The sequence below is a fragment of the Chrysochloris asiatica genome, unplaced genomic scaffold (genome assembly GCF_000296735.1).
Source record: "Chrysochloris asiatica unplaced genomic scaffold, ChrAsi1.0 scaffold00037, whole genome shotgun sequence".
Classification (NCBI taxonomy): Eukaryota; Metazoa; Chordata; class Mammalia; order Afrosoricida; family Chrysochloridae; genus Chrysochloris; species Chrysochloris asiatica.
The window spans coordinates 16,262,243-16,286,475 of record NW_006408555.1 but is presented as its reverse complement, the minus strand read 5'-3'; the positions used below and the strand labels follow the sequence as shown (position 1 = coordinate 16,286,475).

The 24,233-nt window shown below is 40.4% G+C and overlaps 2 protein-coding genes across 3 annotated transcripts in view; one reads left to right on the top strand and one right to left on the bottom strand.

Moving 5' to 3' along the window:
* Window positions 1-3,586, bottom strand: part of SF3B3 (splicing factor 3b, subunit 3, 130kDa) — a 50,169-nt gene extending 46,583 nt beyond the window's left edge. Inside the window, exons 1-2 of the mRNA XM_006860181.1 lie at window positions 3,556-3,586; window positions 408-558 (exon numbers count right to left, since the gene is read on the bottom strand). Of these exons, the coding sequence (XP_006860243.1) occupies window positions 408-477 (70 nt within the window). The 5' untranslated portion in view covers window positions 478-558; window positions 3,556-3,586. The remainder of the gene's footprint in view (window positions 1-407; window positions 559-3,555) is intronic.
* Window positions 3,587-3,943: 357 nt separating this feature from the next.
* COG4 (component of oligomeric golgi complex 4) overlaps window positions 3,944-24,233 on the top strand; it is a 31,602-nt gene continuing 11,312 nt past the window's right edge. For both annotated transcript variants that reach the window (XM_006860180.1, XM_006860179.1), the window contains exons 1-10: window positions 3,944-4,108; window positions 5,681-5,763; window positions 6,902-7,016; window positions 9,602-9,776; window positions 10,887-11,080; window positions 15,598-15,703; window positions 17,988-18,145; window positions 19,223-19,281; window positions 21,362-21,495; window positions 23,781-23,899. In XM_006860180.1, the coding sequence (XP_006860242.1) occupies window positions 3,950-4,108; window positions 5,681-5,763; window positions 6,902-7,016; window positions 9,602-9,776; window positions 10,887-11,080; window positions 15,598-15,703; window positions 17,988-18,145; window positions 19,223-19,281; window positions 21,362-21,495; window positions 23,781-23,899 (1,302 nt within the window). In that variant the 5' untranslated portion in view covers window positions 3,944-3,949. The remainder of the gene's footprint in view (window positions 4,109-5,680; window positions 5,764-6,901; window positions 7,017-9,601; window positions 9,777-10,886; window positions 11,081-15,597; window positions 15,704-17,987; window positions 18,146-19,222; window positions 19,282-21,361; window positions 21,496-23,780; window positions 23,900-24,233) is intronic.

Here is a 24,233-nt window from a genome sequence, read left to right as displayed (position 1 = left end):
AAGACCAAGGATTCTTTCTTACACCTCACAGCAACAAGCACATAACTTGGCACAAAGTAGGTGGTCAAGAAATGTACATTCCCAATAAAAATCCTTACACTCATAAATTCCAAGAAATTTAATCTGCTATTGTTTATTGTCAAGTGCCATCAAGTCAGTTCCAACTCATAGTGACCCTGTATAGGATTTTCAAGGAGCAGATGGTGGGTTTGAACTGTCGACCTTGTGGTTCGCAGTCTACACACTTCAGGAATGCACCTCAAGTTCACACCAAATCTCATAACTGAAAAGCTAATTCATCAATTATTGTTTTCAATTATGCAGTCTCATAAATGAAAAAAATTTCCTCCATAAGAGATAAACTAAATATATATTACTTCAATTCAAGAAGAAATTAGAGGACTTACCAGAGAAGTTGCCATGAATGGCAAAGCTGATGCCAGTGGCTCGCTGTAAGGTCAAGTTATACAGGAACATGGTGGTGTTGGTGGCAAAGCTGAGCCACCTTAGTCCACAATTCAGGCTTTGGATATACAAACAATTTTGATTCAAAGCAAGCTAAGGGTACATGAAAGCAGAAAAATATGAGCTTGGGAAATTCTTATCTACTTTTGTCCAGAAACTTCTGGTTAAAAGTAGCAGGGCCAGTAAGGCCTAAGGAACAATGCCTAAGAACGATGATAAACACTTTTGTCTCTCATCTCATAAGGACCCTTTAAAATTGTACCATTTTGTTGTTAAGTTTGCCTAAGGCCTCCTAACAAGTCATGGGAATGTTGGGAGCTGGAATCTGGGCTGCCGATTCAGATTCTGTTGTTGTGTAGTGCTGTTGAGTCTATTTCGACTCACAGGGACCCTGTATATGGTTTCTAAGGAGCGGCTGGTATTTGAACTGCCGACCTTGTGGTTCAGTGCTTATCCTACAGTGCCACACCATACTAGAAGAAATGTATTTTTGTATTTAAAGTGGTTTTATGTTCACATGGTTCAGAATTCAAATGGATGCTGTAGCTCAGCCTTCCAATTACACTGCATTTTATTCACTTTTAATCAAAGGTTGGGTTGTTGTGTTGTTAAGTGCCATCGAGTCAGTTCCGACCCATAGCGACCTGGTATAGGGTTTCCAAGGAGCAGCTGGTGAGCTTGGCTCCATTTTCAGCTAAATAAAAAACAGGTTTATAAGGGGAATAGCACTCCTTTGAATAATCAACCATTTGAGAGAATAAAAAGGGCAGCATATTGACCCAAGGAGCTGTGGTAGTGTAGTGGTTACGAATCGGGCTGCGAACCTTAAGGTCAGCGGTTCGAAACTACCAGCCGCTCCGCGGGAGAAAGACCAGGCTTTCTACTCCCGTAAAGATTTACACCCTAGGAAACCCTGTACAGGGTCGCTATGGGTCGAAATCGACTCGACGGCACTAAACAACAACAATTGACCCAAGGACAAAGTTCAGAAGGGTTAGGAAAGAAGGAATGGAAAAGGGAAAGGGCAGGGGTGTGGGGTGTCAGTATACCTAACATTACATTATGGGGATACAATCAATGACATGAAACCGAGTATATACAAAGTTCAACAGAAAAACTTATTTTTCTCTGTTTACCTTTACCAATTCACAATACAAAGTTAAAAAACAAAACAAAAACTTTTAAGGCTGGGTACTATATTGTTGTGTCACTGAGCCAGTTTTGATTCATAGCGACCCTTATAGGGTTTTTCCAAGGGCAGCTAGTGAGTTTGAACCACCAACCTGTGGTTAGCAGTTCAGTGCTTATATTTTTGTTTTGTTAAGTGTTGAGTTGGTTCTGACCCATAGTGACCCTGTATAATGTTTCTAAAGAGCAGCTGGTAGCTTGAGCTACCAACCTTGTTGTTCAGACCGACTTTGCAGTCCAGCACATTAATCCACAGTGCCACACCAGGACAACTATGAAAAAACTCAAACCTACTGCCATCAAGTGGATCCCAAGTCACAGCGATCCCGTATAGTGACCGTTACAGAGGTGGCAAACCCTTATGGACGCAGAAAACTCATCTTTCTTCCACAGAGCAAGTGGTGGATTCAAACTGCTGACCTTGAGGTTAGTGGCCCAGTCCTTAGCCTCCAGCACCCCAGCAGGGCTCATACACTTTACTACAGTGCATTTATTATCTAACCTATCTTGGAGCTAACAATAAACAAAAGGCTTTCACATTTTAATTTTACCCTTGCAGTCAGAGAAGACTGATGACTGATAAACTCTTGCTGTAAATGACTCAAAACTCTACCAATAACCAATTACTAACAGAGAAAGAGTTATTTTTCCTTCATGCACCTAATTACAGATGAAAGCAAACTTGAAAAATCCAAAGTAAAGGATGTGTAATTAACGTTTGCACCTGATTTTGTTAAACCGTTAAAAAGAACTATCACCAGAACTTTCCATAATCATTTCTGAACGGGGCAAAGGCAGGAACGCTGAGAGATGAAAAGAGCTAGAAATAAGTCCTGAGATAGAAACTTTTCTACATATTCTTCTAGTAGGGTCGCTGGAAAGGAGCCCTGGCCCTGGTAGAAGGCGCTACGTGTTGGCCGGATAACCACAAGGTCAGCAGGTCCACCAGTCACTCCGCGGGGGAAAGATGAGGCTTCCTGGGGACTTCCATTTACAGCCTCAGAAGCCCTATATATAAGTCGAAGCCGACTTGACTGCAAGCAGCATTTAGATTACTGGGGGGAAAAGGGAACAGTCCGATGTGGGACGACAAGGGAGAAAGGAGTTAACAGGGAAAGACACCTATACACCCCCTGAAACTACTCTTTTCGTACTTTGCAGCCGATCCAAAGAACTCGGTCTACTTTCGGGTTTCTGTAACTGAGGCCATCCATTACAACCCAACCCTAGGTGCTACTGCTTGGGAAATGGAGGAAAGTACATTTTGAAGAAAATGCACCCAGAGCTACAGGAGCTATCTACCAAAAACCATTATTGGCTAAAACTTGCTAATTTCTGTGGCTTCCTCCAGAGCTGTTTCACTTCCTGTCTAGAAAAATAGCTCGCATCATGGCTCGTCCACCCCTTCTCCACTTGATTGTTTCTGTCCCCATTTGGGAAATGAGACAACTGAAACGCACAAGGAGGAAACGAAGTGCCCGAAGCTGACGGGTACAACAGCAGAAATTCAAACCAGTGTCTTGATTCCAAAATCGGTTTCCGTTATTTACGCTTTTAACACGGGGTGTCTTTGCACCTTCCGTCTGTGTGTGCTGTTCACTTTCCGTGGGGACCGCTCTCCGATTCCCTCCCACCACCGCCTCTCCTGTCTCCAAGACTGCAGGGCCTGAAAGCAAGTTATTTCCAGAAGGCTTAGTTCCGAACCACGACTCGTTCCCACCCTGTGGAAGACTGCGGGAAAAGATTTCAAGTTCGTGCCCCATGCTTTACCCATATCGTCCTCTACCCGGAAAGATATGGCCTAGGCTACCTTAGACCCCCACCAAAGTTTGAACCCACACTTCCACATGGCCACCCTCAGACTTCACGGCCTCGGGGAAGTCACAAGCTGCTTTTTTTTACCTTGCAGCTGGTAGGATGGCGTAGATAGCCGACGGATAGCGAATCTCTTCAAGGGCTAAAACCACAGCAAAAGCTAACCCGCCGACGAGTTCCCCATTAGCTCTCAAAACAGAGGCCTTCCGGTGGCGCGCGGAGGGAAAAGGTTGCCAACCCACGCCTGAAAAAATATATAAATGTTTTCGTGTTGTTACCAGATCACGTCAAAAACTATTTAAACACAGTTTATGACCATAATTTTTTCTATGAGAATAGAAAAGCAATACACTTTTTAGAAGTAAAATTAAATATTAAACAAAGCTAATTCATCGGGCATTTATGTGGGCAGCCGCACGGATGCGGCGCGCCAACGAGTAGGGGGGCCTCGCAGGACGGGAAACATTGCTTGGGGACTAAGATGGCGGATCTCGAGTCCCCACAGAAGCTGTCAGGGGCCCCTCCACCGCCTGAGGGGGTGGGAGGAAGCCGCTGCTCGGAAATCTCCACCGAGCTCATTCGCTCCCTGACCGAGCTGCAGGAGCTGGAGGCTGTGTACGAAAGGCTCTGCGGCGAGGAGGTGGGGAGCTAAGCCTCCTCTTTTTCCAGGAGGATCCAGGGAAAGTGGACGTAGTAGCTGTCAGGCTGAAGAATCCGGGCTGTGGGAAGATCTGTTCTTACCTGGGGAAACAAAAAAAGCACCTACCCTAGAAGCGGGAGCGTAGTTGGGAAGCTGGAAACACCTGTCATCTTTTCACTCGGGTGAAGCCCCCCACCGCCACCCTCGTTGTTTGACCTTGCCCCAAAAGTGCTAGATTTTTACGCCGGAGTTTAGAGTATCTATGCCAACTCTCATGGTTTCTAGAGTAGAATAAAGGCTCTTTTTCGTTGGTTTAACCATTTAAAATTTACGAGACCTTTTTACCCCGTTATTTAAGTGGGAAGGCATTACAAATATACTTCTTGAACTGTTTTAAGACTTTTTCTTGTAAAGAGTAGTTTCGTGGTGTCGTTTGGACCTTTCAGTCCAGAGTAGCAGCTTAAGCTTTTAAAACCCAGGTACAAGTGCTTAACCGTGGATAAGCCGCTTTATTTCTCCCTAACACGGTGTCACATGAAGGGCTTTGGCTCCATTTTAAGGTTCCTTTCAGCTTTTAATGTCCTCCTTTTTTCCTGCCTCCCCTTCTCCTTAGCAGCCTCATGCTGTCATTTCCTTTTCTGATGTCTGTCTGTCTGTCTTGATTTCTTGCCAATCAAAAGAAAACCGATCTAATAGATGTGCACTGTTCCCCAAATCCAGTTTTCAAGGTTGAGTACCAAAGGCACTTTGGGGGTGTGAAAGGATAGAATCAAAGTTCAGTCCTCTTGACCTAAAACTTCTTAACTGCCCTTTGTTGTTGTTGTTAAGTGCCATCGAGTCGGTTCCGACCCATAGCGACCCTGTACAGGGTTTCCGAGGGTGTAAATCTTTACGGGAGTAGAAAGCCTCATGTTTCTCCCGCGGAGCGGCTGGTAGTTTCGAACCGCTGACCTTAAGGTTCGCAGCCCGTTAGGGGAAATTAAAGCGATCTTACAGAAAGAGCAGGGTTTGTGATGATGTCAGGGAAGTTTTCCTTTGGATTCTAGTGGGCTACTTTAATAAAAAATGGATAACTAGCATTAATGACTTAGGAAACACTTGTCTACACTACATACTATAGTAAGCACTTTGTGTGTTTTATCCTGTTTGATTTGTTCAGCAATCCTATGGGATAGGTATAGATCCCTATTTTACAGATGTCGAAACTGGAAAGAAGACTGCAGAAATTGTTAGGTAACACAGTAAATGGATTGGCTGAGAGAGAATTGGATTGCCCCTTTGGAAGTTTCTTGTGCGTTTAGCCATTATGATTTAAATTCATTCCTGTTCGCCTTTATGCTGATGATAATAGATTAAAGGTTCATTTTCTACTTTTGTGGTGCTAATGTAGGTGTATTAACTAACACATCAAGTAATCATTATTAAATGTGGCAAGTGCAAAAATGGAGTTATATGTTATAGACCTAGTCAAAGGAAAGAAGAAATTTGAAATGGGATTTACACTTCAGCTAAATAATTGGGTTGGATAATTCTTAAGGTTCCTCTGACCATACTGATGTTTCTCTGTCTCAGAAAGTGGTGGAGAGGGAGCTGAATGCTCTTTTGGAACAGCAGAACACCATTGAAAGTAAAATGGTCAGTCTCCACCGAATGGGGTAAGTCTGCATTTCAGCAAGAGTTATTGTAAATTCCTGCAAGGTGCACTGGATAAGTTGCTATTTTTCCTAACTTTCTGTTATAAGCTGTAGAGGAACATTACTTCAAGGTAAAGTGAATACCAAGAATATAGTTCAGTAATTCTCAAAGTGTGCTCCTCCACAGGCCGCACCAGCAGCACTTACAAACTTGTTAGAAAAGCAGATTCTGCGGCCTGATTAAGAAACGCTGGAGGTAGGTCCCAGGAATCTGTTTTAAGGAGCCAGCAGGTGATTTTTGATGCACAGGTTAAGTTTGAGAACACCTGTTTTTACAGACTGCTGGTGGTAGTTATGTACCATGGTGTCGGTTCTGACCCAGAGTGACCCTGTATAGGGTTTCCAAGGCTGTAAATCTTTACGGGAGCCAAAAGCCTCATCTTTCTCCCTTGGAGTGACTGGTAAATTCGAACTGCTGACCTTGTGGTTAGCAGCCCAACTCTTAACCCACAGCATTACCAGGACTCCTTTTTGCAGACTATGTACAAGTATTTGCTAGTCATAAAGCTTGCTGTTTGATCACATCAACCTCTCAGGTTATTGTTTAATTTTTTTTTGGACACTTAACAATTATGAGACTGTTATCTATTTCTTTTCACCTATTTTTTCGGGGGGAGGACTCTTACTGTGGCATTGTGGACTCTTGATGTAGCACTGTAAGATCAGCACTAGACTGTGAGCCACAGAGTTGGCAGTTCAAGCCCACCAGCCACTCCTTGGAAACCCTATACAGGGTCGCTATGAGTCAGAACCAACTCAACGGACTTAGCAACGGTGTAGCTACCCTGTATAGGGTTTCGAGGAGAGACTGGTGAATCTGAACTACTGGCCATGCAGTGCAAACCCACCTTGTGGTGCAGTGCATTATCCCACAGTGTCACACCAGTACTCCTATTAGGGCGATCTTTAGTAGATACAGAAATTAACTTTCTCTTACATATAGGTTTAAGTTTGTGGTAAAATGCAAACCATTGAAGAGTTATGTGGCAGTACAAAAGAAGTAGAAAACATAGTCTCCAACTGCAAAATAAATTGTTCTGTCTCTCATTCTCACCCTCTGCCCCATGAATACATGTGTCGTGACAATGTGGGTCTCCAGTCCCAACCTGCAGTTGATTGAGGGGGATGCAAAGCAGCTGGCTGGAATGATCACCTTTACCTGCAACCTAGCTGAGAATGTATCTAGCAAAGTCCGTCAGCTCGACCTGGCCAAGGTAATCCCATTGAGCTCCACCCCATTTCTGATGACACTTTTCCAAGTAGATTTACAGGCCTTTCTTCTGAGATGACTCTAGGTAGACGTCTACCTCCAATTTTTTGGTTAGCAGCTAAGTGGGATAATTGTTTGTACCACCCAGGGACTCCCCATTAAGCTTTTGATGTTTAAATTAGTAGAAGATAGAAGTGATTAAAACAGAACCATCACATAGAAATCAAATGTGAAATACAAAAGCAGATAAAGACATCACAAGAAAGCACTAGACTAATATCTATGAATGTAAACATTGAAATCTTCAGTGAAATATTAGCAAACCAACCCTTCTAACCTGGAATTTAACCCACTTGCAAAAATCGCCTTTCAGCCAAACAATAGAAGGGAACAGTAACACCCACAAGAAATGTGCTCCTCAGAATAGTCATCCAAACCAAAAGGGCAGCATTTGCTCAAAAACAAAGTTCAGAAGGCAGGAAGGGACAGGGAAGATGGGGATGGGACCAGGAACCCAGGGAGGAAATAGGAAGAGCACTGTTACATTGAGGGGACCACAACTAATGTCAGGAGACCAAATGTGTGTGTGAACGGTTGGATGAGAAACGAATTTGCTCTGTAAACTCGTACTGAAGCGACAATAAAATATTTATATAGATAAGCAAACCAAATTCAGCAACATAAAAAAATAAAGGATTGTATGCCTTATTATGTAGGTTTGTCCCAGAAATGCAAGATTGGTTTAAAAATCAATTAAGGTAATACACTGTATTGATAGAATAGGGACAAAAATTGTGTGATAATCTGAATAAAGGCAGAAAAAGCATTTGACATCATTTAGCACCCTTCAGATAAAAAAATCAACAAACGAGATCAGTGGAAAGAAACCTCCTCAACCTGATACCAGCTAACATCATACTTGAAGTCCGGTGTGGCACTGCGGAATAAGCACTAGACCACAAGATCAGTTTGAACTGTAAGGTCAGTGGTACAAACCCACCAACCACTCCTCAGAAACCCTATACAGAGTCACAATGAGTGATGAGTTGAAACTGACTTGAAGGTATTTAAAAACAACAAACATCACACTTAATTGTGAAAGGCTGAATGCTTTTTCCCCTACCATCAAAAAGATGAGGATGTCTGCTCTCCCTACTCCTACTGAAATTTGTACTGGAGGTTCTAGCCAGGACATTTGGGCAAATTCTGTTTATATGGTCAAATGACTCATTTTAACTAAAGCAGGAACAGGGATAATACATGTTTATTTGGGCATATATTGTTAAATTTATCCAGATTGGGAAAGAAGAAGAAATGCAATACAATTCACATATGTAATTTTAAACTTTCTACTAACCATTTTTTTATTAAATAAAAAGCAATAGGTAAAATTAACTTTAATAATTTTATTTGATTCGTTATATTGACAATGCCATTTCAACATATAATCACTAGAAAACAATTGAAATGAGATATTTTATATTCTTTTTCTTGCTGTTCTAAGTCATTGAAATCCAGAGTATATTTTACACCTATGGTTAAAAAAAGTGCTGGACTGCAAGCCACAGGTCAGCGGTTCGAGTCTACTGCTGATCCACAGGAGAAAGATGAAACTTTCTGCTCACACAAAGATTTAAAGTCTTGGAAACAGTGTACAGTGTCAACAGTACCGACTCAACAGCACTTAATAACAATACAATTGCTTGTCTGCCATCAAGTCGATTCCAACTTGTACAGCGTTTCCGAAATGAAATCTTTACAGGAGCAGAAAACCTCATCTTTCTCCCATGGAGCAGCTAGTAGATTCAGACTGTTGACCTTGTAGTTAACAGCCCAACTCAGCCTACTATACTACTATAACTCCTCTTTAACACCCATATGCTTGTTGCTAAATGACATCTAGTCAGTTCCAACTTACAGCGACCCTGTATAGTGTTTCTGAGGAGCAGCGGCGGGTTTGAACTGCTAGCCTTATGGCTCCCAGTCCAGTGTTGATCCTTTAGCTCTTCTTAATTTGAATTAGCTGCATTTCAAGTGCTCAATAGCCATGTGTGGTTAATAGCTAACATATTGGATAACACAAGGTCTGGGCACAATTCGCCCCTGTGAAATTGCACAACTCTTCTCTATTTGTTCAAATTCTGCAAAATAACTTCACTACAGCATCATAGTCACATAGCCATCAACTCACATACTGTTGTTGTTTTAAATCATAGTTCTATAATCTGAAAAAAACCTTACATATTTTTAAAATCTTATTACTAAACAAATCTTGTTCCCAAAATGTTAAATATGTTCTGACTCTTAATAATGTGATAGGATATGTTAGCTATAAATATGGATTATTCCAGTTTCTACTTCCATTAAAATAAATCATTTTATTTATAAATAGAATGGTGTAATACCTGTCAGTGTTCTTGGTCATCATCAATAACAGTATTGTGAGTAGTACCGGGGTGTTTGTGAGCCCACCAGTGAAAGCTAAAAAGGATTTATGACTAGCTGGATTCAGCTCCTGAATCCTTCTGTATCCTGAAGAGAATATGAGACGAATAGAACTCTGTTTCTTAACACTACGTCTTTTTGCAGAATCGCCTCTATCAGGCCATCCAGAGAGCTGATGATATCTTGGACCTGAAGTTCTGCATGGATGGAGTTCAGACTGCTTTAAGGAATGAAGATTATGAGCAGGCTGCAGCCCATATTCATCGCTACTTATGCCTGGACAAGTCAGTCATTGAGCTCAGCCGACAGGGCAAAGAAGGTCAGCTTCCCAAATTATTGATTTCTAGCTTAATTATAAACATCTGTAATCTGAGTTTACAATGGAAACTCAACCAGGAAAAAGGGATCTGCTGTTAGCATGCTTCCTTGTGTGATTGTTGTTGTTAAGTGCTGTCGAGTTGGTTCCAACTCATAGTGACTGTGTATAGGGTTTCCAAGGAGTGGCTGGTGAATTTGAACTACCGACTTTGTAGTTCAAACAGAGTTTATGGTCCAGTGCTTTATCCTACAGTGCCATACTAGGTCTCCACCTTGTCTGATTGTTGTTGTTGTTAAGTGGTGTCTAGTTGGTTCCGACCCATCGCAACCTTTTACAGGGTTTCCAAGGAGCCGCTTATGAGCCTGACGCACCGACTTTGCAGTCCAGCATACTAGCCCACAGCACCACACCAGGACCTTGTCTGATAGCTGGCTGTGTATAGGTCCCATACCATCCCAGGGTAGATGCTGTCAGTACCGTTCTATGGAAGAGGAAACGGAATCCAGATCTAATTCTCTGGCCACTGGGTTCTTTCCACTTGATCACATTACCTTATAAAATTAAATTCTCACATGCTAGACTGAGCCCATGATCTTGGCTCATTCTGTCTTTCTAGTCTTAGTTCATAGGATACATTCTTGTATTTATTCATTGTACCAGTATTTCTCAAACTCCTCTATATTCCAGGACATGGACTACTTGCAATACTTTACAAATAGTCTTTTCACCTCTCCATTTTTCTCTCTTTTTCTCGTTTTATCCCCTTTGCCTGGAATGTATGTATTCCTATTTGGATTCTAAAACTCTTTTTTTAGAAATTCTGCCTGTCTTTGAGAAATGTCACCTTCTGTAGGAAATTGTTTCTGTTACTTCAACCAGAAATATGAACTTTTGGCACCTTTATTTTGGCGCTTACTAGACGCTAAATTTTATTATACTTATTTATGCACAAACTTTCTCTTATTATGGTTTCTGTGATAAATAGGATTATGGTTAATTCCTCTTATAATCATCCACATTCACTAGAACAGTATTAGTGCACAGAATAAATGGACCTGATGTATAGTGCCATCCATTCTTGATATTCTCCTTTTCTTCTCCTATGAGCAGGTAGCATGATTGATGCTAACCTGAAATTGCTGCAGGAAGCTGAGCAGCGTCTCAAAATCATTGTAACAGAGAAGTTTGCCACTGCCACCAAAGAAGGAGATCTGCCCCAGGTGGAGCGCTTCTTCAAGATATTCCCACTACTGGGCTTACATGAGGAGGGATTAAGCAAGTTCTCAGAATACCTTTGTAAGCAGGTATGGACCCTGATTACTTGGCAAAAAAAAATGGTATTGTTCTCTGCAGACTGCGGCACTGGGTAGGTGTGGTTTCTTTGGATGCTTTCTCCCTTCCACATATGACTCCTGTTTTGCTTTTGCTATAGCCTGACAAGACTGGATGCTGCCGTTCCACACTTGGGTATTACCAGTCAACTGAGTGCCAGGCACTGCGTAGACATTCAGTGGTGCACATTGCTTTTCTGTACTTAATTTATTTTCACTTTTTATTATGATTTGAATGAAAGTTTATAGAGCAAATTGGTTTTCTTTTTTTTTAAGCTTTTATTGTGAATTGAGTGGTAGTTTACATGGGAGAACATCAGTTTTGCACCCATCCTATCATATTTTGTTTCATTGCAATGATTACAATTCCCTCTATGCATAATAATTTAACAATATTTATTTCTATTCCCTTTGTTTTGTATTGTATTGTTTGTATGTACACAAAAACACTCAGAAATATATAAACATTTAAACAACCAAAGGGCACATTCTGCAAGCCTGCTTCCTGGCAGCCAGCACACAGTCTTTCTCTTTCCATGAGGCTGGTGTCTTCAAATGCTGTCTATCCATGCCATCAGCTCTGCTTCTATCTCTGGTGTTGCTGCTTCTCTGGTTATGGTCCCATATTCCACTCATGCTCTTCTTTCATGGCCCTAGGAACCTCTATTCCTGGAATGTAAGATTAACTACTCCCGCTTTTATGTTACAAAAATTCTACCTTTACAGTTGTGACAGTCACAATTAGTCATGATACCAATTAGTAACTATTGAATCAAAAGAATCCTATCCCATCTCCTTTCACCTGAGCCATCTATCTCGACTAGATGAAAAGTATTCCTTGGGAATTCTACCTTCTCCCCTCCCCCCACACACTATGAAACTCAACTCCCTCTTGAAAACTTGTAAGCCAGCCACTTCATACTTTATAGCCCTCCCATTTTAGGTAGCCAGTGTCTAAATTGCCCGTCCCTATCAACCCTGTATACCGAAGGGATATGTTTGACCATTGATGTGAAGACTCCTTCCCTCTTGGTTGGTATTTTAAGCTACTACATCCATAAGTATCGGTCAAGTTTATCAAACTGTAGCAATGTACACTTGCTTCCCTTAAGAAATTTCTTTATCTTCCTCTAGTCAAGCTCTGGTCATCAAGCCATTGATGCTATGTGCAAATTGGTTTTCCATTCAATAATTACCACAATGTAACAGCATTCTTCCCACTTCTTCCCTATGTTCATCATTTCCATTAGTCTTTCTTTCCTTTCCTTTCCTTTCCTGCCTTCTGAGCTGTATCCCTGAACATATGCTGCCCTTTTAATTTCATATAGTTGCTTGTTCTTGCACATATATTTTCAACACACTAGGTGAAGTATAGCAAAATTAAAATGCAAATTACCTGCTAAGTTGAATCTTACATTTCAATATATCAGTCAGGATTCAGCTTCTTTTAAGAGCAATTCACATTCTTTCTTAATGATTTTAAGGCTTTGTAGCTAGGCATGGATCTTAGAATACGCTACATTAAGTTGAAGCATCCTGATAGGACAAGCTTCAGTTAAAGTCTCAAATGAACGCCCCCTCAGTAGTTGTTGTCTGGTGCCCTGGAGTCAATTTCAACTCCCTGTGGCCCCCATGTGACAGAGAACTGCCCCCTTAGGGTTTCCTAGGCTGTAATATAGGAGCAGATCAAATGGTCTTTCTTTTCTGGAGCTGCTAGGTGGGTTTGAACTTTCAGTTAGCAGCTGAGCATTTAACCAGTATAGCACAAAGGCTCCCTCCTCTTAGTTGTTGTTGTTAAGTACCGCACACATGGTTTCCGAGGTTGCAAATCTTTACAGGAGCAGAAAGCCTTATCTTTCTCCCATGGAACAGCTGGTAGTTTCAAACTGCCGACCTTGAGGTTAGCAGCCCTATTTGAAACCACTACTTAGTTGGAGAGAAATACATCCCAGCAGTCATATATACCAGGGATCATCCTTTGCCACCTTCCTCTCCCCTATCCAGAAGTTCTCTCCAATGGATCTGTTCTGCTATTAGACAAAAATGTGTGCTGATGTATTTTAGTCTTCAGCATATGTTGGTTGCTAAATAAAACAAGGTACAAAACAGTATGGTGTGGTTTTTGTTTCAAATGAGGGGATGACTATAAAGATCTATCCTCATACAAGCACAGTGTGTTCTTAAAAGAACAGAATGAGGAGATCAAGAGAGGTAGTTAAGAGAAAGAGTCACTTTTTAGTGAATATCCCCTTTTTTTCCTTTTGAATATTTAAGTGTGTATGATTTTACCCATTCTAAAAAAAAGTGTTAATTAACATTAAATACAATTGCTCTATGGTACTTTTTTATCAGTACACTGCCACCTGGGACCTAGAAACAGCTTCTTTTCTCCATGTCTTCATCTCCGTCTCCATCTCTGGTGTCACTGCTTCTCTGGATAGGGTCCTACATTCCACTTATGCTCTTCTCCCTTGGTAGTCCTAGGGTCCTCTGTTCCTGGAATGTTATGTTAACTACTCCCCCCTTTATGTTACAAAACTTCTACCTTTACATTTGTGACAATCACAATTAGTCATGATAACAGTTACTCATTATTGAATCATAAGAATCTTATACCCATCTCCTTTCACCTGACCTGTCTGAACAAGATGAAAAGTATTCATTGGGGATTCTGTTTTCCCTCACATACTCTGAATTTAAACTCCCTCTTAAAAATTTGTAAGTCACTTTGTGCCTTTATAATGCCCCCCCCCCCCATTTTAGGTAGCCAATGTTTAAGTTGCCCATCCCTATCAATCTTGTGTACAGAGGGGATAGGTTGAGGATTCTTTCCTTGTCAGTTGGTATTTTGAGCTACTACATTCATAAGTAAGGAGCTTTGGTGGTGTAGTGGTTATGAATCAGGCTGCAAACCGCAAGGTCAGCAGTTCGAAACTACCAGCGGTTCTGCAGGAGAAAGAAGAGGCTTTCTGCTCCCGTAAAGATTTACAGCCTCGGAAACCCTGTACAGGGTTGCTATGAGTCGGTACCGACTCTACGGCATATAACAACAACAACATTCATAAGTATAGGTCAAATTCATCAAACTTACACTTATTTCATTTACCAAATTTTTATTCTAATGTTCTGGTCGAGTAGTGATCATCAAGCCATCGAAGCTAGGTCAAATGGGTACTATCTACTAGTTTGAGTGTTCTTGTGCATCTCCCCTCACTTCATGTTAGGTGGACTAGATAGAGCACATTGGTTTTCATGGAACAACTTATATACATTTTGTTTTGTAACATCGATGATTACAATCCCAACAATGTAATAAGCACTCTCCCACTTCCTCCTTATTGTTTCCATTTCACTTTCTTTCTTAGTCCCTTCTGAATTTGTCCATCTGGACAAATGCTGCTCTTTGATCTCATATGGTTGATTAGTCTAAGGTCTGCATTCTCCTTGGTGTTATTGTTTCCCTTATAGACTGGCCTATTAGTTGGCAGAAAATTGCACCATGAAGGTGAGTTCATTTGACTGAGGACCATAGTCTCCGGTCCCTATCATAAGTGCCTGTCAGACCAGGATGCCTGGCCTTTTTTAAAATTTTGTATTTTGTTCCATGTTTATCCTCTTCTATCTAAGACCTCCTATTGTGATCACTTTCAGAGTAGTCAGCAGTTGTAACTGGGCACCATCTAGGTCTTCTGGTCTCACGCTTCTGGAGGTTGGGTTTTGTATGATACATTAGTCCTTTGGACAAATTTGTTCCCTTGCATCTTTGAATTTCTTCTCTCTTCTTTGCTCAAAATGGAAAAAGACTAATAGTTGCTCCTTAGGTGGCTGCTCATAATGAGAATATATACTTTTTATGCATTAACGTCTCTTCCAAAACATTGAGATAAAACAAAATGTATGATTTGTTGAATGTAACCCTGATGATCTGCTGTGGTAACCTTCATTCAATTCACAAGTTTTTTTTTAAAGTCCCTTCCACAGTACTAATGTCCTTGTCCTGCTCAACCAAGTACCATTAATGATAGCAGTTCATATTTGGAGAAGATGATTAAAATTGGGAACCATTTGCCTTGACTAAAAGAACCCTGGTAGTACTAACTGCAAGGTCTACAGTTCAAACCTACCAACTACTCTGTGAGAGAAAGATGAGACTTTCTGCTCCCATAAAGATATGCAGCCTTGGACTATGTAGGGTTGCTCTGAGTCAGAATCAACTGCATGGCAGTGGGTTTTTGTGCTTTGATTAATGACAGTACCTATTTTCAAAGAGAACCATTATTTACACCTCTGAATGAAAGAAGAGCTATCACTGTACGTAAGTTCCATGTCCTGCCTGTGGTTCAGAGAACCCAGAGCCTCCCAGGAGAGATGCACCTGTGCTGCCCAGGTTTCTAGGCATTAAGGAAACAGAAAAAAGAAAGACAGTGGGAGGCCCACTTGGAAAACTAATACATACCTGGTGTGACTTTGGCCTTTTCTCCTTTTATTAGGTGGCCAGTAAAGCTGAGGAAAATCTGCTCCTCGTGCTGGGGATGGACATGAGTGATCGAAGAGCTGCAGTCATCTTTGCAGACACACTCACCCTGCTATTTGAAGGTAAGCCCCTTTCTGCACACAGAAACAGCTAACCTTCTCACCCAAGCCTTTCTTCTCTCCCCTAATTGTTGTTGTTGCTAAGTGCCATTGAGTTGGTTACTACTCATAGTGTGACCCTATATTGGGTTTCAAAGGAGCAGCTGGTGGGTTTGAAGCACCCACCTTGCAGTTAGCAGTCCAGTGTTTATCTTATAATGCTGTAACAGGACTCCCACCCCTATTAGAATTCCTTTAATTCCATCCTTTAGTTTACTGTGTGTTCATTTATTAAATACTGATTCAGTGTCTGATTAGTGAAGATTAGTTAGAATCTATCTGGTGTTTACAATCTCTGAGTGGTGCAGTTAACACACTTGTCTGCTAACCCAAAGGTTGGTCGTTCAAGTCCACCACAGGCACTTTGGAAGAAAGACCTACCAATCTACTTCTGAAAAATCAGCTCTTGACAACTCTATATATAAAATATGTAGAAATTGTTTAATTTTCATGTGTTCTTTTGTATATATTTTCACTGCAATTTTTAAAATTGTGATACAACAACAATTTAAAAAAATTAAAAAGCTGCTGAGGCTGCTTATATACAACCAAACACCTCATGGGATTTGGTTGCTTGGTTTGGAGGTTTAGGGTCATGGTTTTATGGGACATCCCAAATAATTAACCTAAACACAGTAACATGTCTAGTGCTTCTGGTCTATGCCCTAGTTTGTTGTAAGGTCTTTAAAGCTTGTAAGTGGCCATGTAAGGTACAACATTTGGTCTCTGTTCACTTGAGCAATGGAAGAAGAAAAGTCAGAAATAGGAGGCTATGGAATGTGTGGCTAATTGCTTCCATGAACAACTGCCTCCTTTGCTGTAAGACCAGAATTGGTTGGTGTCCGGCTACTATTGAACATTTTGACCAGTTTCCATGGAAGAATTCTGAGCAAAATACAGAAAATGCAGAATAGAATTTAAATTCTGTGAACTCCAGACTTTCTCTAGCCATGGAAGGAGGATGAACCCCTGAAGCTATTTCCCTGAAATAAGCTTTAAACTCTAAATCAGAAGTAACTCCTAAAGTCATCTTAAAACCAAATAGTACGTTAGCTTAACTAGTGAAAAAGGTCTGCCTTGAGCATTGTACTCTTACAAAGTCTATGTGGGACTAAAGTAATAACATCAACTTGAAAGATTAGAAAGGAACCTTAGAGGACAGTGAGTGGGTTTATGTTACTGGGGGAGAAACCACTCAGAAAAGGAGGGTGAGAATGATTGGACAACTCGAAAAATGTCATCAGTGTCACTAAATTGTATGTGCAGAAACTGTTCAATTGGTGTACGTTTTACTATATGTATTCGCAATAACAACTAAGTAAATAAAACTTAGAAGAGGAAGTAAGAAAGAAAGAAAAAAAAACCCTGTAAACACAGTTCTACTCTATCCTTTGATACGACTCCACGGCACATAACCACCACCACCACTCTGCCCTTCATGGGGTTGCCATGAATTGGAATCAACTGGAGGCAACCTGTAAGTGGTAATTAGCTGTTTGATTAACCCTAAAGACCAAACTCTAGGAGTAAATTGCACCCTAAGATCAACTACTGGAAAGAGGGTGATGCTGACTCTGAAGATGCTCCTGACCCCTGTGGCTCAAATAGATATGTAGTGAGGTGTTTATGCATGCACTAGTGAGGTATGAACATCATAGAATGGTCAACCATCTGAGATTAAAAGAGCTACATTTACCAAGGACAAAGTTCAGAAGGGTTGAGAAAGGAGGAGGAATGGAAACAAACACAGGGAGGAAGTGGAGTGAATTGTCATCATTGAAATGAAACAAAGTGTCTGATTTGTTGAATGTAAAGCTAATGATCTGCTTTGTAAACCGTCATGCAATTTACAATAAAAAGTTAAAAAAAAAAAAAGAATAGTTGTAGTCTAACTGGTTATATATAGGTCTCTGAGTAGTTCAGTTTGTTGACTGTAAAACTGATGACCTGCACAATAAAACTTCATTAAATTCACAATAAAAAAGTGTGTTTTTTTTTTAAAAAAAAACTATACTCCTAAAGGCAGTATCAATGTAATTTATTATATGCCTGGTGGTATTCCAAGCACTGTGCATATTTAACAAACAAACCTATTTAGCAACTCCTGAAATTTACTAAAAGTATTTGTGTTCTTTTCAGAAGGTGACGCAGCCAGAAAAGGTTGAGTCTTGGGTTCATCCTAGATAAAAGAAAATAGTTTATTTTATGAAGAGAATATTTGGAATCCAACCCTCCCATTGTCTTCTAGGGATTGCCCGCATTGTGGAGACCCACCAACCGATTGTGGAGACTTACTATGGGCCAGGAAGACTTTACACCCTGATAAAGTATCTGCAGGTGGAATGTGACAGACAGGTGGAGAAGGTAGTGGACAATTTCATCAAGCAGAGGAACTACCACCAGCAGGTGAGCAGAGGGAGCAAGCTTTGGAAGCCGCTGTAGCCAGAAACATTGGACAGACTAAACATTTTTTTTTAAGTGAGAAAAGGTGCAGGCAGGAGAAAAATAAATGCAAAGTGACCTACACCTTTCAAATCACCAGTTTACTGTGGACCTGAGGTGTTAATGAGATTCTGATGACCTCATTGCAAGATTGAGAAGGAAAAAGAAGGGGCTTCTTGAAAGTAACAAATGTTTGACCAGTTCTGTGTCACAGAATATGCAACAGTGCCCTCTGGTGATATGATAAAGAATCTGTTTGCTTTATGTTTTATTGCGCAGGACCGACAGGGTCTGTTCTAAACAGGGTCATAAGGAGTTGGAAGTGATTCAAAGGCACTAACAACAACAACAACATTGTGAGCAAGGGACCCTGTATAGGGTTATCGACGTGTGACTGGTGGGTTTGAACCGCCAACCTTATGGTTAACAGTCCAGTGCTTATCCTACTATGCCACACCAGGACTCTAATGTCTTAGTAAATGTCAAGAAATTTGTTTCAAGAGTCTTTGAGTGCAAATTGTTAATGCACTTCACTAACTGAAAGCTTGGAGGTTCGAGTCCACTCAGAAGCATGACAGAAAAAAGGCCAAAAAAATCAGCCATTGAAACCCCTATGAAACACAGCACTACTCTGACACATTTGGTCATGAGTTGAACTTGACTTCAAGGCAACTGAGTATGTTTGTTTGTTTTTTATCTCAAATTTCCCTTTAGTGTCTTAAGTGCTTACAGTAATATTTGCCTTTATAGAACTTTATTTCCCGATTCTTTTCATCAGGGAAAATAAGAGCAGGAATAGAAACAGGAATGCCCATGTACTGTTTCATTTCTACCTCCAGACAGGAGTCTGTTGGCATCACTTTTAAATGCAGTAAGAAAGCAAGCATTAGAATCTAAGCCAAAAAAATAGTTGGCCTATCATGCCTAAAGCCTTGCCTTTGGCTTGCAGGAAAGGTAAGTTAGGCAAACAAATTAAACTAGCAAGAGGCAGACGGATGGTGGGGTGAGGAACAGCATCCTCATTTTTCTGATATATTGCAGTTCCGGCATGTCCAGAATAACTTGATGAGAAATTCTATCACAGAAAAAATTGAACCAAGGTAAGAATTCTTTCTTCTTCAGCTTGTAGTAGTTAGTAGTCATGTATGATTCAGATCCTATGTGATGACAATGTGTTCTGTGTTTTTTAAATATTTTATTTAATATATCATGCTTACAAAATCATATAAATAATGTCTGTGTTCTCCCTGGACAAGTCCCTGGAGAAGGCTATTATGCTTGGTAAAGTTGAGGGTCCACAGAAGAGAGGAGGATTGATTGCCACAATAGCTGTAACAATGGGCTTAAGCACAGCAACAGTTGTGTGGATGACATTGTTCTGCTTGTTTGTATAGTGGGTTACTATGAGCTGGAATCAACTGAATGGTACCTAACATCAACAGATTTGCAAAGAATAGTAAAAGAATCATTGTGCTCACTAGCTTTTTGTGGAAATAGATATATATATCAATACTTTGGAAGCCCTCAATTGACTCAATCCCCCGTCCCCCAGGTGTATTTTGTTAAAGAAAAATACATGCATTTAAGAAATAAACTCATTGAGTCAAAATTTTCATTATAGATTAAATTATTTGCTTGCGGTCATATCCCCAAAGAACAATTATCTGGCACTTTTAGTATGTGGATTTTCTTTTAACAATACTTACTATTTTTATTATAAGAAAAGGGGAAAAGTTACAATTTTAGGAGAATAGTAAATTGCCTCTGTCAGAATAAAAGAGGAGAGTCAGATCCTCCCACCTTGTTTTGCTTTTTCACACTTGTGTTGGCTAGTCTGACTCCCTTGAGTTTCCATATGAACTTTTAGTATCAGTTTAGAGAAGTCAGTTGGAATTTTGATAGGGATTAATGAAGTCCAGTTAATCCATTTTTTCTTTTATAGTGTATGTTTGTTGTTTGTATTGGTAAAAACTTTTACATTTTCCAAGGTTCCCATTTTCTGATGTTTTGTTTCAGAAATTTGATAGTTTTCAGTTTTTCATTCAGTCTTTGTTCCATTTAAGCTCATTTTGGGGCATGATGTAATGTAAGGATCAGTGCTCTTTTTTTCCCCTTATGTGGCAGAATCCTGATTTTGGAAAAAGTCCCTAGAGCTCATCTGCATTCTGTTGGTGAGACAATGGAATTGTCCAGGTTCCACAGCTATGATTGTAATATTGGTATCTGACTTCTCCAGTCCCACCCCTCCACAAAATGAAGTCTTCATTCTGAGAGTTTCTGTTTAGTTAAACTAGAAATTCTGAATCCTAGAACCTTACTGTGTAACTGTAATAGCAGTATTGACGTCATCTGAGAACGTATTAGAACTGCAATAAGGAAGCTTCAAAAAGTTTGTGGAAAACATGGAACTAAAAGATAATGGCATTCTCCTACAAACTTTTTGAAGCCACCTTGTAGACTCTCAGGTCCACCTTTGGAATCAGAATCTGCATTTTAACAAGATGCTGAGGTGATTGATTTGTGTGTATAATAAAACCTAAAAAGCACTGTTTATAGTATCCAGAATTGTGGCCCCTGGGTACCAGTACCCCAGCCAATTCTACTATTCAAGCCCTGGCAAGAAACCCCTGAATTACGTGAATGAAAGGTGGTATTGCTTACTCTTTAGGCCTGGTGTTTACTTACTGTAAATAAGAGCACTAAAAAACCAAAGCCAAAACTTTTTAAGGTAATAGGATTTCCAAATGTTATTTTGTTTCTGTCTTTAGTTTTTGTGGTTTGAATTAAAATGATCTATGCCCCATGTGAAGAGTCCTGGTGTGGCGCTGTAGGATAAGTACTGGACCCACCAGCTACTCCTCGGAAACACTATATAGGGTCACTATGAGTCAAAACAGACATAACAGTTGTCCCATGTGAAAGAGAACACATCTCCTCCAACCTCTTGGTTAGTGCTGGTGGAATTTTAGGGGTGAATGATTCAGGTGACACCTATAATTAGAAAGTGGTTGACAGGTGTCTCTGGTTATAATTGTGCATGCAGAGCCAGCATGACCCTCTGGCTGGATTGATCTTTAGGACCCAGTTGGAAGGGAGTGTTGGGACTGTTGGTCCTGTAGCTATTCTTTTTGAGGGAATCCAACACACTCCTGCTTACTCTTTCCGCTTGCTACATTTCAGGGAACTGGACCCCATCCTGACTGAGGTCACCCTGATGAATGCACGCAGTGAGCTGTACCTGCGCTTCCTTAGAAAGAGGATCAGCTCAGATTTCGAGGTGGGGGACTCCATGGCCTCAGAAGAAGTAAAGCAAGGTAAACCTTGCTCCCATGTGCTCCGGGAAAGCAGGACCCGAGAGTTTTCACTGTTTGTAGGACAGTGAAGCTACAGATCTTCTCAGCAGGAAATAATTAGGACTTGTAACCCCTTGGGAATCTGTAGACAAAATGGTGCCCTCAAAGAAACCCAGACGTATTGCTTTTGAGACTCTGACTAGAACTTTGAGATCATCTTATCATTTCACAGACGAGGGTAACATGCCCAGATCTGTTCATTCATCTTCCTGTGCTTTTTCCACACCATGCTTCTTCACCAGTTCTGGTGAGGAGTTTTGGTCTTTGATTTAAATAGGCAGTATGTGCATATACTAAATAAATCAATTAAACAGTCCACACAGGTAAACCTAACTGTAAACGCACATGAGGAAACTTTTAGGACCTTTGGAAATGTTCTAAAACTGGATAATGGCAGTTGTTGCACAACTGCATAAAGTTCCTAACACTGAATAAACTGCACATGTAAAACAGGGTAATTTCATGACCTAAACTATGCTTCTTCTATAAAGCTTTCCAAAAAAAGTCTTTTACCTTCTCCCTCAGTCTTCCATCTCCCCTAACAATTTATTTTTCCCAACTTAATTTTTTTTTTTAATTTTCTGGTTTCTTTTTTTTTTTTTTTAGTTTTTATTGGGAACTAAGTGATAGTTTACATGGGAGAACATCGGCTTTACACCTTCGTTTCATTGCAGTGATTACAATCTCCTCTGTGCATCATCATTCAACAGTATTTGCTTCCATTTCCTGTTTTGTGTTATTTTTTGTCCCATAACAATTTTTGAAGGGATAAATAGCATTGAAGAAAAGTGCAACAGCCTAATTTCTTGATTTTTAAGATCTTCTAATTCCTGCTGGGCAGGTACATGCAGGGTGTCCTGGACCGGGAACTCAAGACTCAGGAAAGCATCTGTGGCACTTTACACAACTTGTAATACAAGCATTGTTACTGCCAACCACAAGGTCGGTGGTTCAAACCTACCAGTCGATCTCGGAAAGTCGTGCAACCAACTCACAGTTCTTAAAAGTAGCAACAACAACAAATAGTACATGGCAGGGGAGTTACTCATATGACCCAGGTGGCACTGCTTTGAATTGGAGTTTAAGGATGCTAATATGCTCATTTGTGTTAATAATGACCATTGTGTCAATAATGACCATCATTTTTCAGAGCTGAGTTATCCAGTGCAGTGGCTATTAGCCACATGTGACCATTTAAATTTAAATCAGTGAAAATTAAATAAATTTAAAACTCACTTCTTCAGTTACCTTAGTCACATTTCAAATGCTCAGTAGTGGCTAATAGTGCCATATTAGATGATACTATTCCAGATATGGAGTCCTGGTGTGGCGCTGTGGGGTAATGCACTGGACTGCAAAGTCGATTTGAACCATAAGGTCGGTGGTATGAGCTCACCAGTTGCTCCTCAGAAAACCCTATGCAGGGTTGCTATGAGTGGGAATTGACTCTACAGCACTTAACAATAAACAACAACATTCCAGATATGGAACATTTCCATCATTTCAGTAATTTATGTTGGACAGTTTAGAGAATATTCTATACCATGTGTCCTAAAAGTTTTTATCTTTTAACTCCTACTAATCTTAGAAAATAATGGGAAAGGAGTAATAAGTTATTTGTACAAAATTTTAATTAATAATATCCAATAATGGCAAAACATTTGGCAATAACCCAGATGTCTAAAAATAGTTGTTAAAAAAAATGTATTACTCATTTGATAAGTATTACATAGCTGTTAAAAATAAAAAGACTAAAAAAAAAAATTAGCAAACTCTATAGAAACATGGAGTCCTGATATGACACTGTAGGATAAGTAGGGATCATAATGTATCAGTTTGAACCACAAGGTCAGCAGCCGCTCCTATACAGGGTCACTGTGATCAGAACCGACTCAACAACACTTAACAATGATATAGAAACATAGAAAATATTTATGATGCACAATTAGAAAGCAGATTATAAGATTATTCCTGATACTAGGAAAACTATGGCGATCCTGGTAGGTGCTGTACTCACTGGACTGCTAACCACAAGATCAATGGTCCAAACCCACCAGCCACTCTTTGGAAACCCTATATAGGGTACTATGAGTCAGAACTAACTCCATGGCACTTGACAGCAAAAACAATGATGACTGTATGAAATATGTGCATATTTGGAGCAAGGATTATAAAGCAACTTGAAAAAACTGGACTTAGTTTCATTAGTGGGGAAGAGAAGTGAGTCTTTGTTGTCTTTCCCTTAGAGCATCAGAAGTGTCTGGACAAGCTCCTCAATAACTGCCTGTTGAGCTGTACCATGCAGGAGCTAATCGGCTTTTACATTACCATGGAGGAGTACTTCATGAGGGAGACTGTCAATAAGGTAAGACATAGGATGCCAGCTCCTGAAACTGCTGCTTCCTGTCCAAGAAGCCAGGCTCTAAGAAATGGCTAAGAAGCATATCCTGTTTCTAGGGCCTGCTTTGAGAATCTTCTTGCATGCAGACTGAGTGGCATTCCTTATGATAGTCAAAGGGCATCTTTGGAGTTGTCATGCTTTTTGTATAATCCAGCTAGCACTTCATTCTCAAGGATCACAATAAAAACTTCAGCTTCTCTGGGAGCCTACATGTTCCCTGACTCCCTAGAAGTCCCTAAGTGAGAATCCTCAGCCAAGAAGGGCCTCTTCTGATGTCTTATGGGCCCAGGCTATAGAC